Source organism: Lissotriton vulgaris, chromosome 4_1 (assembly GCF_964263255.1).
Source record: "Lissotriton vulgaris chromosome 4_1, aLisVul1.2, whole genome shotgun sequence".
Taxonomy (NCBI): Eukaryota; Metazoa; Chordata; class Amphibia; order Caudata; family Salamandridae; genus Lissotriton; species Lissotriton vulgaris.
Genome location: NC_141691.1, coordinates 505,585,051 through 505,602,191, shown reverse-complemented (window position 1 = coordinate 505,602,191; position 17,141 = coordinate 505,585,051). Strand labels below are relative to the sequence as shown.

The 17,141-nt window shown below is 42.4% G+C and overlaps 1 protein-coding gene across 1 annotated transcript in view; it reads right to left on the bottom strand.

The window, feature by feature from the left end:
• GABRA3 (gamma-aminobutyric acid type A receptor subunit alpha3) overlaps positions 1 to 17,141 on the bottom strand; it is a 1,805,986-nt gene that overhangs the window by 341,748 nt on the left and 1,447,097 nt on the right. Inside the window, exon 10 of the mRNA XM_086964657.1 lies at positions 8,824 to 9,035. Within this exon, the coding sequence (XP_086820783.1) occupies positions 8,824 to 9,035 (212 nt within the window). The remainder of the gene's footprint in view (positions 1 to 8,823; positions 9,036 to 17,141) is intronic.

Here is a 17,141-nt window from a genome sequence, read left to right as displayed (position 1 = left end):
ATATTATCAAAGCACAATGAGGCAAAAAAAGCAATTGTAGTTCTGCTTTAGCTGATCCGAAGTTACATTAAAGTAGTGATTACGTCGAGCAGGAACATAGCACTGACCTGGATGTATTCCTCTTAATAATATATTTTTCCAAATTGGCTTGTCAGCACTGATGCTTGCTGGACGTATTGTTTCTGATGATTAAGTATATACACACACCTTGCTTGGCCTTTAGCTCCTCATCTCCCTCATGATTGTACTGACTGTTAAGTGAATCATTACATCTTGGGGACTTGCAATGCATGATTTTACATCAAGAAAGTAGTTTAAATCATCACACATTCAATTGTTTGTCATACTTTTATTATAGATATAAAGCGTATTGTTTGGATTCTTTTCTCCTTACCATTTGTAATGGTTTTGTTCTGACCTAAGGGCAAAGCCTGATCTTAAGAGGGCTGCTCTCTTGTGCTTTTTTCTTCGACCTTCAGCTATCGGCATTATCTTCCCTGCCTAAGATGGCTGCTGCTCTTTTCAGTAGTCTTATGTTGGAATCTGTCTTTTGTGTCTCTAGCCAATGAAGTACTGTATTGGAGGCTGATTTACTGAGCTTTTTTTAAACTGCACTTCACAGTTTGCATGACATGGTTGCATTTCTTAATATTTTCGTTGGTTATAGGTTTTAAATACGCGATAGTGTAATCACCCTGCTGCCTTTCTAATAGGTAAAAATGTCTGTGTGTCAATTCACTAAATGGCAGGGGTAGCGGAAATGACATCACATACCATTTGACCTTAACAACATCACAGGAAGTTACATCATATGAAACTTGAACTAGATGTGTTTCATGAAGGTATGTCACATGACTCTAACATCACACTCACAGTCTCTTACGCCCATTCATATTCACTTGCATTCACTAACTTGCATATGCGCTTAATCTCACACATGCTCAAGCAATGCTTACTGACACTCAAGCATAGGTTTAATGATGCTTTGCACCATGTTTTTATCACTTTTGTGATGCAAACCTGTTGCAAAGTGTTGCGGTGGGATGTACTATTGCACACTATCCCTATTCGTGTTGGATAGTATCCCAAAGTAACACAAAGTTTTGCTATGCACTGCTGTAGGTTATTTAGCATCAAGTGGGTGTTCCATGGGTGGTGCATGGGCGGTCTAATACAATCACCCATAGGGTTTGAGGCATACCCTATCTACAAACAATGGCAGAGAGGAATTTGCACCACAATCTTATAACACTTCGAGGCAGGCATAACAAGAAGAAATGGTTTCATTTCTCCTCGTTTTTCTAACTTTGCATGTGTGTACAGCACACATACAAAGTGGGAAAAGACTTAGAGTGTAGTTTTTGTATTGGAAGGTACCCATTCCTGTACAAAACGTATGCTTCAGAGAATGCACACACCTTTGCACCATGACATAGGGGTGTGTGTAGCATTATTACATGTTATTTTATGTTATGTTATGTTATGTGAATTTGAATAGCACATCTAATCACCAGTGAGGTATCCAGGCATTGAGTAGGGCAGGCCTGATGGAGGAGGAGGAAATCATTGCTGTTAAGTCTGGAAAAGTCATGTCTTGAGGTTCTTAGATATTTTCTGGAGGTCGTTCCCTGGCCTTGGCTATGAGGTATGAGAAGGAGCATCCTCTGCTTCTGGTCTTCTTGATGCAAGGGAGATGTGCTCTTGCCTGGGATGCAGATTGGAGGTATCTGGTGAGTTGGTAGTAGTTGAGATGGTGATTGATGTATCTACACCTGTGTTGTGGATAGCTTTTTAAGGTAAAGTGAGAAGCTTGAACTTACACCCTTCCTGCACTGTGCGCCAGCGGAGATTATTGAGGTGTGGAGAGATGTGGTTATATCGTGGGATGTTCAAGATGAGTCTGGTGGTGGCGTTTTGTGTGGTTTAGAGACAGCGTAGGACATGTACTGAGATTCTGATGTTGGCATTTTCGGAAAAATCAAGTCTACTTGCGATAAGTGCCTGGGTGACTGCCTGATGTTCAGTAGGATCCTCTTGAAAATCTTGCATAGCGTTCGCATAATGTAAAATCATGATGAGAAGATAGGTTTGATCTGCCTGCTCATCGAGAGGTTGATGCCCAGAATGATCCTTGGGTTCTTGGCATGGTCTGTAGGAGTGGGTGGGGAGCCTAGTTTGAAGGGTCACTAAGAGGCATCCCAGGGCAAGTGGTTGTTGCTGAAGATGAGGTCCCCAGTTTTGGCTGTGTTGAGCTGGAGGAAGTTGTTTTTAGCCAGCAGTGATTTTGCTCATGCAGTTGGTGTAGTTTACTTTGGTGGTTCTGCTTGAGTCAGTAAGGGAGAGAATGAGCTGTTTGTTGGTGTATGGAACTATTGGGATGCAGTGGGCTCTGATAGAGTTAGCGAGGGGGTCATGTAGACGCTGAAGAGTGTTGGGCTAAGTGACAATCCTGAGGGACTCTGCAGATGAGTTTCCTTGGTTCTGAGATGTAGGGGCAGAGTCTAACTCGTTGACTTCTGTCCGTGAGTAAAGAAGCTGTCCACTTGAGAGAAACTCCACATATACCCAAGTGTTGAAGCTTTCTGAAAAGTGACTTATGGGAAACCACATCGAAAGCTGCTGAGAGGTCAAGAAGGATGAGTGTGGCTGCAAAAACTACCCTAGTGCACAGGGAGAGAAACATTGTCCCATATCATAGGAGATTAGTGCATTTTTTTTTCTCTTGTTAACTCAAGGCAGCTCAGCATCTTTGATGCGGCGTTGCCCTACGTCAAAGAAAAGCACATTTGGGTCAAAATATCAAACAATCTCACTCATTACCTGTCAATGACTCTGCCTCACTATTACTTAGACACACATGTTTACACCTACAGACACAGGCTCACAAATATACACACTAATCTCACATAAACACACTCTCACACACAAGCATGCACACAGAATACATTTAAAACCTTTTTTACTTACCAAAACTGCCATCAAAGGTACCGTTCCAGATAAACGTGCTCTATTTTCTTAAGTCTTTATTATTTTATTATTAGAATATTATTCACTATTAGTAGAAAGTAAAATGTACAGAACACAAGAAAAGCAGAGCAGCCTTGTGTTTTTGGCAAAGATTTTACGACCTCTGAGGCTAGGGGTCACAACGGCATTGTTAGGAGTCGCAAAGCGGCAAGCCTGGTGACCCCTAAGCGAAGTCCATGCAGCTAAATAGCTGAGAATCTTTATTACTCAACAAGCCACTGGAATAATGACACTAAGAACACCAAACCTTCAGCTCCCTTTCAGTTCCAATAAAGGAATGAAAATCCAATGTCCTGAACAACCAAGCAGAATCAAGTAACCAGCATGTGATGTCACCTTACCCAGCTCATTGGTAAGAGCAGAGCAGAGCAGAGCAGACAGACTGAGGGAGGAAGGACCGCTGAGAAACAAGAAGGCTGGGATAGAGAAAATTAGGAAAGAGAGAACAGAAGGTGGTGGCAGGGGTGACGGAAAATTACAGAGATTGAGAGAGTGGGGATAGACCAGACAGAAGGGGGATGTTGAAGAGGCTTCTTTAGAGAATGAGACCCGGTTAACGGGGGCACAGAGATAGCAGAGAGACTGGGGAAAGAGAAAATTGACAGGGAGATTGTAGAAAGCAAAATGAAGAACTGATAGATGGGTAAGAGTTGAGGCTAGGTTGTTATAGATAGAGTGTGAGCTGGGAGACACAAGGATAGCAGAGAGGGGAAATAAAAGGTGACAGACAGGGAAGACGAAAGGGCAGATTTAGAAGAAAGGTGAGAAATGGGGAGAGTGGGGATAATAGGAGACAGAGGGGACAGTCTGGTGAAGAAAGAGTCTGGGGAAAATTGGCAAGCTGATTGAAGAGGGAAGACTGAAAGGGAGGGAAGAGATTAGGACAGAGAGAGGACAGATCATGAGTGAGAAGAAGGGGAGGAAGAGCAGAAAATTTGGCATAGGGATGAGAAAAGAAAACAAGTGGGGAGATTGGATAGACTGACGGAGAGGGCACAGCCATAAGCAACATGGCTGATGGAAGAGAGGACAAGCTGAGGCAGGAGACAGCAAGCTGAGGAAGACATTAAGAGTCAAAAGTTAAAATTGGAAGGAGAGCTGACAGATTGGGTAAGAATGCTGACAGATGGGGGATAGTGAAGCAAATTGGATAATGGGGATAGTGTGGGTGAGCACAGAGAGATGGGGGAGTCGAGATAATCTCCAGGATAGTGAAGAGACGTAGGTAGCCTAGATACAAGGGGAGAGCAGACAGATTAGAATGAAGTGCAAAAAGACTCGGGAGAGAAAGTGCAAGCTGAGGAGGGAGAGGGCATACTTAGGAAGACTAGAATTGCTGGGGTAGAGAACGAACCTACTAGGGAGAGTGAAGGGAATGGAAGGGAGAGCAGATCGTCCAGACCGAAGATAGAGTAATGCGGTGTGCAAAGAGTTTGGAGGGAGAGTGGAGAGACTGGTCGGAGAGCATAGAGAGACTAGTGAGGACGGTAGAGTGACAGAGAGAGTGCATAGTTTGCGAGACATGGACAGATTGTAGAAAGGACTTAGGGGGCTGGAAAGCTAAGGTAAGAGAAAGCAGATTATTAGAGAGTAGAGACACTGCAAGGAAGACCTGACAGTCCTAGAGGTGATTTGAATTATTATAGTAGAGTGAGGGGCTGGCAGTAAGAGTAGAGAGATTTGTGAGGAGAGAAGACCACCAGATAAAGCAGCTTGTGGGAAGAGCAGACAGACTGAGGAACTTTGAGAGACTGGGGGAGAGTGAGGGAATAGCAGGCAGAGCATGCCTACTGGGGCAAGCATCTAGACGAAGGAAAGCCGACAGACTTGAGAAGAGATGGGAGGGAAACCAGTTGTTTTAAGGATGGAAATAGCAGTCTCAGGGATAGCGTGGATAGACTGTGGGTGGAATCAGACAGAATGTGGAGAGCAGGGAGTCTGGTGCACAATAGAGGGATTGGAAAGAGCAGAGACACTGGTTTGAAGAGTGGTGAGATTTAAAGGGCAAGTAGACAGATGAAGAGAGTGAAAGGTTGATGGTGGGAGTAGATAAACTAGGACCTGAAGTGCACAATCTTGACAGAGATAGCAGAAAAGAGGAAGGGAAGTGAGGTTTCTAGGTAATGCACACTTAGGTGATTGTATAAAGGCAAGGAGATATGACAGATTGAAAGGGGAAGCTAGTGAATGGGGGAGAATGGAGAGGCTGGTGGAAAGCAGATGTGTAGTGTAGAGTAAACAGACTGGAAGACAGAGAGGAAAGACTGAAGAAAGATTAGACAATCTCAGTCCACAACTGACAGTCTGAGCAGGCTGTGGAGAGAAATGGTATACTCTGTGGAAAGGAGGTCCACTTGGGGGTGGGAAAGCAAGATGACTCAAGGCAAACTGGGTCAACCTGAGGAAAAACTGATACACATGGGGGAACTCTTGCTGATGGAGGACAGCAGACAGCCTGAGAGAAAAATGGGAAGACTGGGAGCAAACAGGCAGACTAGAGAAGACCAGAGAGAGACAGGTATAGCAGTCTGGTTGACGGAAATCGGGTAAATTTTCTTGGAGAACAATTAAATTAGGGCAAAAGTGAGTCAACTTGGGGGAGAGCAGGCAGCCTCACAGAAAGGCGATGGGCTAATAGGAATTCGACAGACTTGAGAGGACAATGTGTAAACCAGTGAAAATTGGATAAGAGCGAAAGAACGCAGGCAGGCTGAAGTGAAATTGGACAGACTCAAGGGAGACTGGGTAGACTCAAGGGAAGCAGGCATTTTTGGGCAAAGTGGTAGACCTTGGACAGAAGTGGGCAGATTGGGTTGAAAATGGACAGACATTGGGGCAGAACGGTCAGACTAGGGGTAAGGTTAAGCAAGCTTTAGAGGGAAAGAAGGCATACAATGAAAAACAAGCAAGCTTGGGATAAAGTAGGCAGAGTGGAGAAAAAAAGGCGGGATGAGAGGAAAGTGGGCAGACTAGGTAAAAGTGAGTGGGCTCTGCTGTTGGGTAAACTAAGACTCTGGCTTAGCGCCACAAGGTTTGCTTTCACACCGACAGGTGTCACAAGTGTACTTGGTTCAATGCACCTGCTATTGAATGTGAAAATGTTTGTTGTAGCCCAACACAACCCAAATTAATTTGCAGTTGAAGTGGTGGCCGTGTTTTCAGATTACTAACAGTCCTTAAACAGGGATCCAGGGATGCACTGGTAATCTGGGAGCCAAATTTCATTCTTTAAAATATCACACACAAGAACTGCACTAGTTAAAATATGCTTTAACTAAAAGGTGTGTATATTAGCAGTCTTATCCTACAGGAGCACATCTAAAATACCACACAAAATATTATTAAAACTGCCCAAATGCACATTGCGAACAGTGAGAATGTAATCAACATTTCTACCATAGTTACAATGTCATTTAGCAACCAATATCCTAAAACCTGATTCTAGGTGCTATAGTAAGAGAGCATGGAGCAATGAAACTTGCATCTAAAGTTTCTTAGGGAGAATCAACACACAGCCTACCTGTTTATAGCAAAATGCAGTAGTTATCAGCAGTTGGGAGAAAGTGTTCACTTAAAACTAAAACAGGCATCAGAATCAATTCTCCTCCCAGATTTGGCTTAGTATCAGCTTTCAGTGCAGCAGCATCAAAGCAGTCTGAAGGTCTTCTGGGAGCATCTAGACACATTCTTATTAATAGATTAAGTAAAAGCACATCAGTTCAGACTGCACTGTGTATGTTATTTTTATATTCTAACCTTGAGAAAGAGATTACCAAGGCCCTCATTCCAGACTGATGTTGCATCAAGAGTCTCATTCAGGTCATTGTCTGAAGGACTTGACACTTTCACAGTTTCTTGGAACGATAAGGACAGACAAAGTCTGCGTCAAAGGTAAACATGTCAAATAAAATTGAGTCTCTGCCTGCTCAAGATGGAGTCTGGCCTTAGGGAATTTGAGCCATATGTATGAAGGCATTTTGCATCTCTTACCGGTGCGAATGCTATTTCGGGCTGTTAGGAGCTGAAAAATGCAATTTCGGTATCGACAAAAGGCATTTTTCGTGGTGCAAAACGCGATTTCTACAAGGTAGAAGTCTCATTTTGGAAGTTGCTAAAAAGGAAATTTCCAAATAGCGATTTGCTAACCTTATATACAAAGGATTTCCTAATTGCGACTAGTTACAAAATGCCCATTTAGGAAATGCAATTATCATTGATTTGGATAAGGGATTAACCAGATGCAAACTATAAAAAGGCATCCAACATGCATCAGGCTCTTTCACAATGGCGGCTTTGTACATTCTAGTGAGGAGGATGAGGATTTTGACTGGAAGGCAGAGAAGGATGGCAGAGACAGGAGAAGATATCTAGGGTAAGCATCACCCTGTTTGAACACACAGAGAAGGATATTATTTTCAGGTACAGACCGAGTAGTCAGGAAAATACTTGATTTAATTGCTGAGTTAAAACCTCAGCTAAAGGCCCCAAGACTCAGAAACAACACAATCCCACTGATCGACCTGTCAGCCTTAGGGTGGTCTCTGCCTATATTTTTGCCTCTTTGCCTCCTACTTCGACCACCCCTTTTTGTTGGACTTAGAACTCTGGGCACCTTACCACTGCTAAACAGTGCTAAGGTGCAGGTGCTCTCCCCTAAAAACCTGATTACACTGGCATACCTGCCACAGCCCCTGCTACTGCAGTGAGGCCTACCCATCCATAGGTTAACATAGGGAACCCCCCTTATGGGATAACTTCTGACCTGGACCTAATAAGTATGTAATGTTTGGTATAGTTGGAATTGTAGCGGGGAATTCTCTCTAGTGGTATATGGGGTTGGGGCACTACTGCTTTAGAAATCCCACTTTAGGAATGTTTTGCAACAGTGAATGCGGTCGAAAAACAGTTACAGTTTATCACCAATTTCAAATTGGTGGTAAGCCATTCACAAATGTGAAGGGCTCCCCATGGGACCTCTTCCCCTTTGTAAATTTAGGCACCAAAATGTTTTCAAAGTAGGCAGTGGTCCCACAGACCATTGCCCACTCTACCAAAATAAAAACAAAACTTTTAATTTCTTCTTTTTTAAATACATTCTGGTTTCCTTTAAGGAAAACGGACTACATTTAAAAAAAACTGCTTCATTGAAAAAGCAGTCACAACCATGATGGCCTGCTCACCCCAGCAGGCCACCATCCCTGTTAGTATCAGCCATTCCCAATGGGTCGCAAATTGTGACCTGCCTCATAAATATTAATGAGGCAGGCCATTTGTGATTCATTTGGGAATCGCTAAAGGTGTCCCAGACACATCAGTCTATTTGATTTTGTGAGTATCAAATTGCAAGTCACAATAAATTGCAATTAGAGGCTCGCAAAATCAAATGGTCGAACATCTGGCTCTTAATTCGTTACGCAAGTGATCTGGCTCCAAACAGGGCTAGTTGAGTTAGAATTGGGAAAAGGGCACAGTGAGCTTTAAAGTCTTGAGGATCAGTAGAAGTGCACGATTTAAGCACAGAACACTTGCCCTCGAGATTACAAAATAATAGCTGAGATTCTGATTTCATTATCTTGTGGGAGAATAAATGCAAGTACTAGCAATATCGATGACAGTGTATTAATTAAATTGCATGAAACTGTGGGAGGTGCTTCAGTTAAGACCTACATTGACGACCCCAGTAAGAAAAATATAGCCTCCATAAGTATGTTTGGCTATATGCTGCTCACTCCTGGTCCCAATGCAGCTCTCTCACCTTGCATTCCCTTTCCTCTCAGCCTTCCTGAGAGATCTCACCTTCGAATCCGTTCCATCTACTGTGTTCTTTCCTTCCCATGCCCAGCTTCTCTTTGTGAAGTAGTTGACTGTTGCAAATTCAATCAGCGCAGAAAACACAAAGGCATAACAGACGGCTATGAACCAGTCCATGGCCGTCGCGTATGCCACTTTCGGCAAGGAGTTTCTGGCGCTGATGCTTAGTGTGGTCATGGTGAGGACGGTGGTGACTCCTGTGAAGCAGAAGAAAAAACATAGGCACAGATATTAGGGCCAGGTAAAGATTCCATTGCCACTGGCAGTACAGCTGCATGCAAATCGGTGATACCATAACAAAACATAACTTTGCAAATTTAAATTCCATACTTAATAAACATTTGTTTTCCCACAGCTTTGCTGTCCTAGTCTCTCGGAGACTGTTCTTACCATTTATCTGTAAACTCATCCAGTACTTGGAGTGGATGTATGACAGCTTTCCTGATTAGGGGAAGCCTCGCTGCTGACTACTTGCTATTTCAATCTATTGGCCTATTGGTGCTTCCTGTCTAATTTTGAGATGAGCACAACAACAGTGTTTAATAATTCAAGGAACATTGAACATGACAATTCAGACTATTCTACACCATTCTTTTAGAATTGTGTGCCCTAGAATAGTCTATATCATCCAACTTGTAGTACTCCAATGGTTAATAGTTGTGATGCTACTGTTATCAGTAGCACTGACAGGGACAATAGTGGTGCAGACCTCAGTAACCTCCTGAGAAGATCCCTCTCATTTATTTAAAATTTAGTTTTACAAAAAAAGTACTGAAGAGGTCCTTCTGATCTTGGAAATTATGAGCAGGGAAAACCGACTGATCTAAAATATCTGACCAAGGCATTATAAGCTAGGGGCATATTATCAAGGGGGTTTATCTCAGCTTTTTTGGCTTTAAAAGCCAAGAAAGCGGAGATAAAATTATCTCCCTATTACCTAGCTGTCGCTAACACCAGTTAGTGACAGCTAGTAGGAGGTAGCGACCATCTTGGGCCCCACTTTGCATGTCAGTGATATTTATCACTAATGATATGCAAAGTGGGCGTGCCAAGATGCTAACATCGCTATCTCCTATTACCAACTTTTGGAGATATTCGCGCTAAGCGCGAATATCTCCAAAAGCTAACACCTGCCCTGAGCAGTTCTTAGCCATGTTATCCAATGGGAGGTGGGTAACATGGCTAAGAGCATTAGCTCGGTAATGCATGAATATCGCTGACTTTTCAGCGATATTCATGCATTGCGGCAATTTTTATCGCATTTGCGATAAACCTTGGTAATACCAAGGTTTATTTGCGGTACAAATCGCCGCAGCGGTAAATTTTTGTCTCTAACCAAGCAATAGCGATAATTATCGCTATTGCTTTTGCTTGGTAATATGCCCCCTAGTTTTTTGCTCAGAACAGACTTCTCTGAATGACTTACAGAGAGTCTTTTGACCATCAATAGAGAGTAACAGCCAAGGAAACATGTTCAAATGCTAAGCACCTGCCAGGAAGCATGTGTCCTCTTCTCCCATCATTGCAAATGATAAAGGATATTATTGTTCCGAAATCAAATATACTACATTATCAAAATCCAGTTGGAAAAAATGCAAAGCAATCACCAAACACAGTGAAAGCCTTTTTCAAGAAAAGAAATGAGAACGTGTTTTTAGTTGCAGACTTTAACGATCAATCGAAGGTTCCTTAAGACCATTGATGGATTAAGGAAATGTTGAAATCTACATGGCAAAATGTAGGGTTCTAAACTAAAGGCTAGATGCAATGATAATAGACCCCAATTTCAAGAGGAAAAATATCAATATTTTTATGGTCATTCACCTTTTAACATCAGTTTTCTTTTTGGCTATTTGGGGTAGTTTGCGCTTAGGCCCCTGTAACCTTTTAACCACATAAGGTATCCAAGCCAAATTTGCGTCCTTTTCTACCAACACCATGGGGATTTTAAGGGTACCCAGGGTTTGTTGATTCCCCTGGAGGGAACCAAGAAATTAGCCAAAATACAGCAAAGAAATTTGGGCAAAATGTGAAAAAAGGGTAGCAGATGAAAGTGCCTATTTCTTACCAAGGCATGGCGGCCTTCTAGGGAAACCTACCAAACCCACACATTTATGAAAACTAGAGACTCAGGGGAGTCCAGGGATGTATGGCTTGCATGGATCCCCAATGTTTCCCTACCCAGAATTCCCTCCACAATTCACATTTTGCTGAGAAATTACATTATTCTTAAATTTCTGTGGGAAAGTTGTAGGATTACCGGACTGACACAAATTTTCTACCACCCAGCGTTCCCCCAGGTCTCCAGATAAAAAATGTAACTCACTCGTATGTGTGGGTCAAGTACCAGTGACAGGCAAGGGTTCAAAACTTATTGCGGAGACATCAAAATGACCTATCACAAAACGATGTGCTTTTGAAAAGGGGGTCACATGAGTTTTTAGTCCTGGCTTGGTGGCCATCTAGGGAAATCTACCAAACCCACACATTTCTGAAAACTCGAGACCCACGGGAGTCCAGGGAGGTATGGTTTGCGTGGATCCCCCAAAATGTACCTATGCAGAATCCCCTGCAAATATTAAATTTTGCTGAAAAAAATGAAATGATTCCAAAATTTCTGTGTGGGAAAGATGTGGGAATACCGGGCTGACACAAATTTACCACCACCCAGCATTCCCCCAGGTGTCCCAATAAAAATGGTACCTCACTCATGTGGGTGGGTCAAGTACCCGTGACAGGCAAAGACCAAAACGTATTGTGGAGACTTGAAAATTACCCATCATAAAACGATCCGCTTTTGCAAGGGGGATTTTTTGGTCCCGGGCTTGACGGCCATCTGGGGAAACCTACTAAACACACACACTTCTGTAAACTAGAGTCCGGGTGGAGTCTAGGGAGGTATGGTTTGCTTGGATCTCCAAACGTTTTCCTACCAAGAATCTGTAACACCCTAATGTTCCCAGGATCGGGGAAGGCCAGGATACAACAAGAGAAACAGACGGTAAGTGGCTAATAATGTATTTAATGGATAAGAAGACAAATGGCAGAATTAGACGAATAGGAAATAATACAGGACATGAAAATAAAGCAATGTCAACGATACCCTTTAGCAGCACCAGGGGCTCTTACCGTCCTCCGCATGCACACCGGTCCCGGTGTACGCCAACGGAGGGCACAGTGCTAAGAAACGGCCGAAATTGCCGTTCGACAGCTGCTAAGGGAGTACTGTCAGTGGTGTGGGTACTCGTGGTAATGTCACGAACTTGGTAATGCCCAGCCGGGCACTCGACAATGCAGTCCGTGACTGGAGCCAGGGAACAGCCGCTCAACCTACTCCTTTTAAAGAGCTCACCCTCTGGGTTGTGTAGAGGTCCAACGTTCAGCCTCTCGTGTCTTGTAACAGAGACGCGGCAAACACCTCCGTGGCGTGCGTCTCTGTTAGCGTTACTATGGAAGGAGTGGGGCAGAGAGCAGCCGCTCGGTCTTGCCTCCTTTCCTTGCTCTGGTTTCCTATGGCACAAAATCTTCTAGGGCTCCACAGCTGAGACGCGGCAAACACCTCCGCAGTATGCGTCTCAGCTAGATATCAACGGTTATCAGGGCTGGGGCGGAGAGTAGCCGTTCAATCTCGCCTCAGTAATCTGCTATGGAGTTTTGTACCTAACACGCTCTTCAGCTGAGACGCGGCAAACACCTCCGTGGTGTGCGTCTCAGCTAGACAACAAGGATCATGAATTGGGGCCAGGGAGACGCCGCTCACGCTTACCTCCGATTCTGGCTCCTCCGGTTTGCTGCACAGAACGGGTTTCCACAAAGCTGGTTCTTGTGGCTGAAAACTACATCGGCAAGGGGTCAGAATATCCAACGCTGCGTCCTCGCTGTGAAACGCTTATGAAGGCGTTTCTGGTCCGCGATCCTCTCACTAGGCAGGCTGGTAATTGTAGTCCCGGTCTTGTGAGGGCGCTGATCATTCTGTGTCGGATCGCGCTGCATTCAGCTGGATGTCATGGGCGAGGGGAATCATGACAGAATCCCCTGCAAACCTCAAATTTTGCCGAAAAAAATCAAATTTTTCTCAAATTTCTGTGTAGGAAAGATGTGGGATTACCGGGTTGACACAAATTTCCTACTACCCAGCGCTCATTCATTCTGAAACACACCGACTGAAGGAATAATGGACGGACTGCCGGGAGAAAAGGAGCAGGGAGGCCGATGTAAAGATCGCTGCGCTTAATTTAGAACGGACCCAATCGAAAACGGACCGCAGTGGAAGCGAGCCTCTAGCAACAATATCCTTTACCTAGATTGAATGGTAAATTAACGACAGCTACGATCAATAAAACGGTGGCTCCTCCTGGCAGTCAAATATCCAGCAAAACAATGCCCTAGAGACAGAGACACTTGATGTGATTGAGTAACATAGACACATGACAACATAAAGGAACGTTGTCAATATTTCTCTACCTAGGCAGTGACATCACAACTTGCAAATTGAGCACAGCATCCTGGGACGGGTCTATCATTCCAAAGACCATAGGATTTTTTTGACAAACAGCATTTTTCTAGTAGAGATAAGAACTCCATCTGGAATAAGAATCAGTCCTGAAGAAGGTGTACTAGCAAAAAACCGAAACGCCGCGTCATCTTTTTTGATTCTTTGTGTTTTTAATGTAATTTTTAATAAAATGTATAACATGTTGTTTTTAAAATTGTGATAATGAATAATGAAGTAATTTTGTATCAAAATAAATCTAAACAGAGTTTTACTAAACATATATTGTGGGGATCATCTCTTTTCCAATTAGTGAATGCAGCAGTATTTTATGACAACTCATTATTGCCCATGCTAAGAGACTGTTATAACTTGAACACACCACTTTGTACCTTTGCCTTTGCCGCCCAATTGATGGCATGCTGTCTCTTAGATAATAGGTTTACCCCTAGGAATACTTATTGAAATTGGACATACCCTTACTTTGTCCATTCTCTTGGGACTTCTTTCTTTTAAAACATCCTTCCCCCCAGGTCCCCTACAAGTCTGCGTGGGGTCCTCCTTTTTCTTTGTAACGTGACAACAACTTTGCCACAGCAAGCAATGACATCTAATGTGGGAGCCAGCGAAAATGATGAACTCGCAAGTGCTGATACTATCTCTTTAACAAGTGATTCGAGTTGTGATTCTGATTTTTTACGGCAACCAGTTGTAACCAAATTCAATCTTCAGCAAGAAAGGGATTTTGTAGTGGAAGAGAGGTTACAGACTTTGAGGCCAAGGCAACAAAAGAAGCAAGGAGAAAAAGTAAAAACCAGCGGAGATGAGAGAGGAAGCGCAGGTGCAGACAAAAATCAACAAAAAAAGAAAAATGGCACTTGGCAGAGGAAACAAAAGTAACAAATAATAGCATTGTCAACTTATCTTCAGTTGTGTTAACGAAAGCTGAAGAGCAATTGCTGACATTGGGCTTGAATTATTGTCCGGGTCAAAGTTTTAATTATGCAAACACCTGTATTGATGTTTTTTGCTTCATTAAAAAGCTGAAGTTACAAAAATTATTTTCTTTGAAAACAGCAAAAGACAATATGGACTGGGAAAAGGACAATGCTACTGCAAGCAGTGACAAGTTACTGTCCTCTGATGTATCGAATCTCTTAACCTTGCATGATCTCAATGCTGCAACTTTGTCTCAACCATCTGGTCCAGATGCAGATTTGGCCACTCAAGCACGTCTAAACAAAATTAATATCACACAAAAAGGTGCGGGCTGAGCCCTTATAAAGTGAAATCTAGTTTTATTCCTTTAATGCCAAAAGATGCAGTGGACACTTTTCATGACTGTGTCATCAATGACATTAAACAATTATACCAACATACCAAGGGGAAAAAATACAAGAAAATTCATTATAAAAAATTGGAGTATACAAACTTAATTAAGAAACTCAGCAACAATAATGAAATTGTAATAAAGAACTCTGATAAAGGAGGAAATTTGGTAATTTGTCCCAAGAAGGATTACATCAAAGAGGCCAATAGACAATTATGTGATTGAGATTGTTATGAGAAAACATCTTATAAGGAATATTCAAAAGAGAAGGAGGCTCTGTTTAAACAACTGTCATCATGGCGCAGGGAGGGGGTGATTTCGAATGATGAATTCAAATTTATGAACAATGAGTTCCTAGTCCTCCCTGTATTGTACTTGATACCTAAAATTCACAAGAAAAGTATGCCTGTACCCGGTAGGCCGATTATATCAGCTATCAAAAGTGCTGGGGAACAAGTGAGTCGGTACATTGATTTTTTTCTTCAAGATCTGGTTAAGTTATCTGAATAATACTAGCAATTTTTTTAATAAAATAAATTATGTACGTTGGAGTGATGACATGTTTTTAATAACATCAGGCATTGAGTCTCTGTATACCAGTATTATTCATGTACAAGGTTTGTCTGCTGTTGAATATTTGTTGTCTAGCAGACCCTGTGATTTCTATGAACACAATAATGCTCTTATCAAACACATAGAGTGCTGTCTAAATAACAACTTCTTCCTGTTTGGGAAGGAGTTGTATAAACAATTGAGAGGAGTGGCAATGGGATCCTGTTTCTCCCCAGCTACACGTGTTTACACGTTGGCTGGTGGGAGGAACAGGTCCTAAAAACACAGCATAAGGCATGGGTTCAGGAAAAAATAATTCACTATCTCCGATACAGTGATGATATTTTCATCTTATGGCAAGGAGATGAGTCAGAAGCCCTTGACTTTGTGGAGGAGATCAATCAAAATTCTCTCAATCTCAAATTCACTTCCCACATTGATAAAACCAGTGTGGAATTTTTAGATGTGAAAATTTACATCAAGAATGAGAGAATAGAAACCACGTTTTTCAGGAAATCCACGGCTGGAAATGCCACTCTCCATGCCACAAGTTTGCATCCCAAACACTTAATTGCCAGTATTCCTTATGGAGAAATTTTCCGGCTAAAACGCATATGCAGTACTGATATTGATTTTAAAAATTGCCTCAGAGATGTGATAGAGCGACTAAAAGCATTCGGTTACTCTGATTCTCGACTACATAAAGCAATCGAAAAGGCAGAGATAAGATCTAGAGATAGCCTTTTTGAGAACAGAAAACAGGTAGTTGAAGTTGTAGAATCTGAAAGAGCCAATGAGGAAGAGATTGTTAACACCAAGAGCCCAAGACTAATAACATCCTTCAGCAATGAAGAGAAAAATATCAGGGCCATTGTTAAGAAAAATTGGCCAATTTTATTAACTGATAATGTGCTTGGGTCGAGATTGTCCAGCAGTCCCACTATTACTTTCAGAAGAGCTAGAAATATGGGGACAGTTCTAGATAAAAACAGTCCTGAGACAATCTCCAACATTATGTGGTTAAAATCTCCGTCAGGGTTTCACAAATGCTCTAGCTGCAGAGCGTGCAAGTTTGGGATCAATACCACCCATTATCGAACACCATTAAGTACTCAAGATGTGGCAATTTCAGGAAGTTATGATTGCAGAACGGAATATGCTGTGTATGTCCTGACGTGCACCTGTGGATTAAACTACATGGATTCGGAGTTTGAACGATTCTTATTAGCGAGATTCAGGCTGAACATCTTCCACAGGGTTGTAGCATTTCCTAACAGAAATAGCTGGGAAGAAAGTTTAATGGCCTGTCCATGTGATGAACTATCTGAACAGTCAACAATTCACACCGTACTGTTCTGCAAATATTACTCCGCACACCGCAAGCTTTGGCTAACCCCCCTGTTGAGAACTTTAGGCCTCAGAAAGTCTCGTCCTGCCATGTTGTGGCTGCAATTTTTAAGTTCTGAATACGTATGTAAAGTTGTAAGCACCTTCCTAAAATGTATTTTTAAACATAGGCTAAATCTCCAAAATAATAATTTTTAAATCATCTTGATCAAGTAACAGTGACATAAATTTTAAATGAACTGAATACGCATTAGTACTGTTAAAACGCACGTAAATGAAATGCATAAATGCTTTTATGGTTTTTCATGTAAAACTGAAACCGAATAAAGATTTTACTTACTTACTTACATGGTGAGTACCAAGCTACAGCTGCACGTCAGGATTCAGTAGCATCATCGAGCCATTCTGCATACAGACCCTGCCTACCCAGTGGCATGCCACTTTAAGAGATATCATAAGATTGATGTGACCTGCCTCCAATATTTTGTGGTAGGCGCCATCCCCAAACTACGGAGGGGTGGCAATCGTAAGCGCCAGTTGCATCAACTCGAAACAAAGATGATATTGGAGTTTGACAGCAAA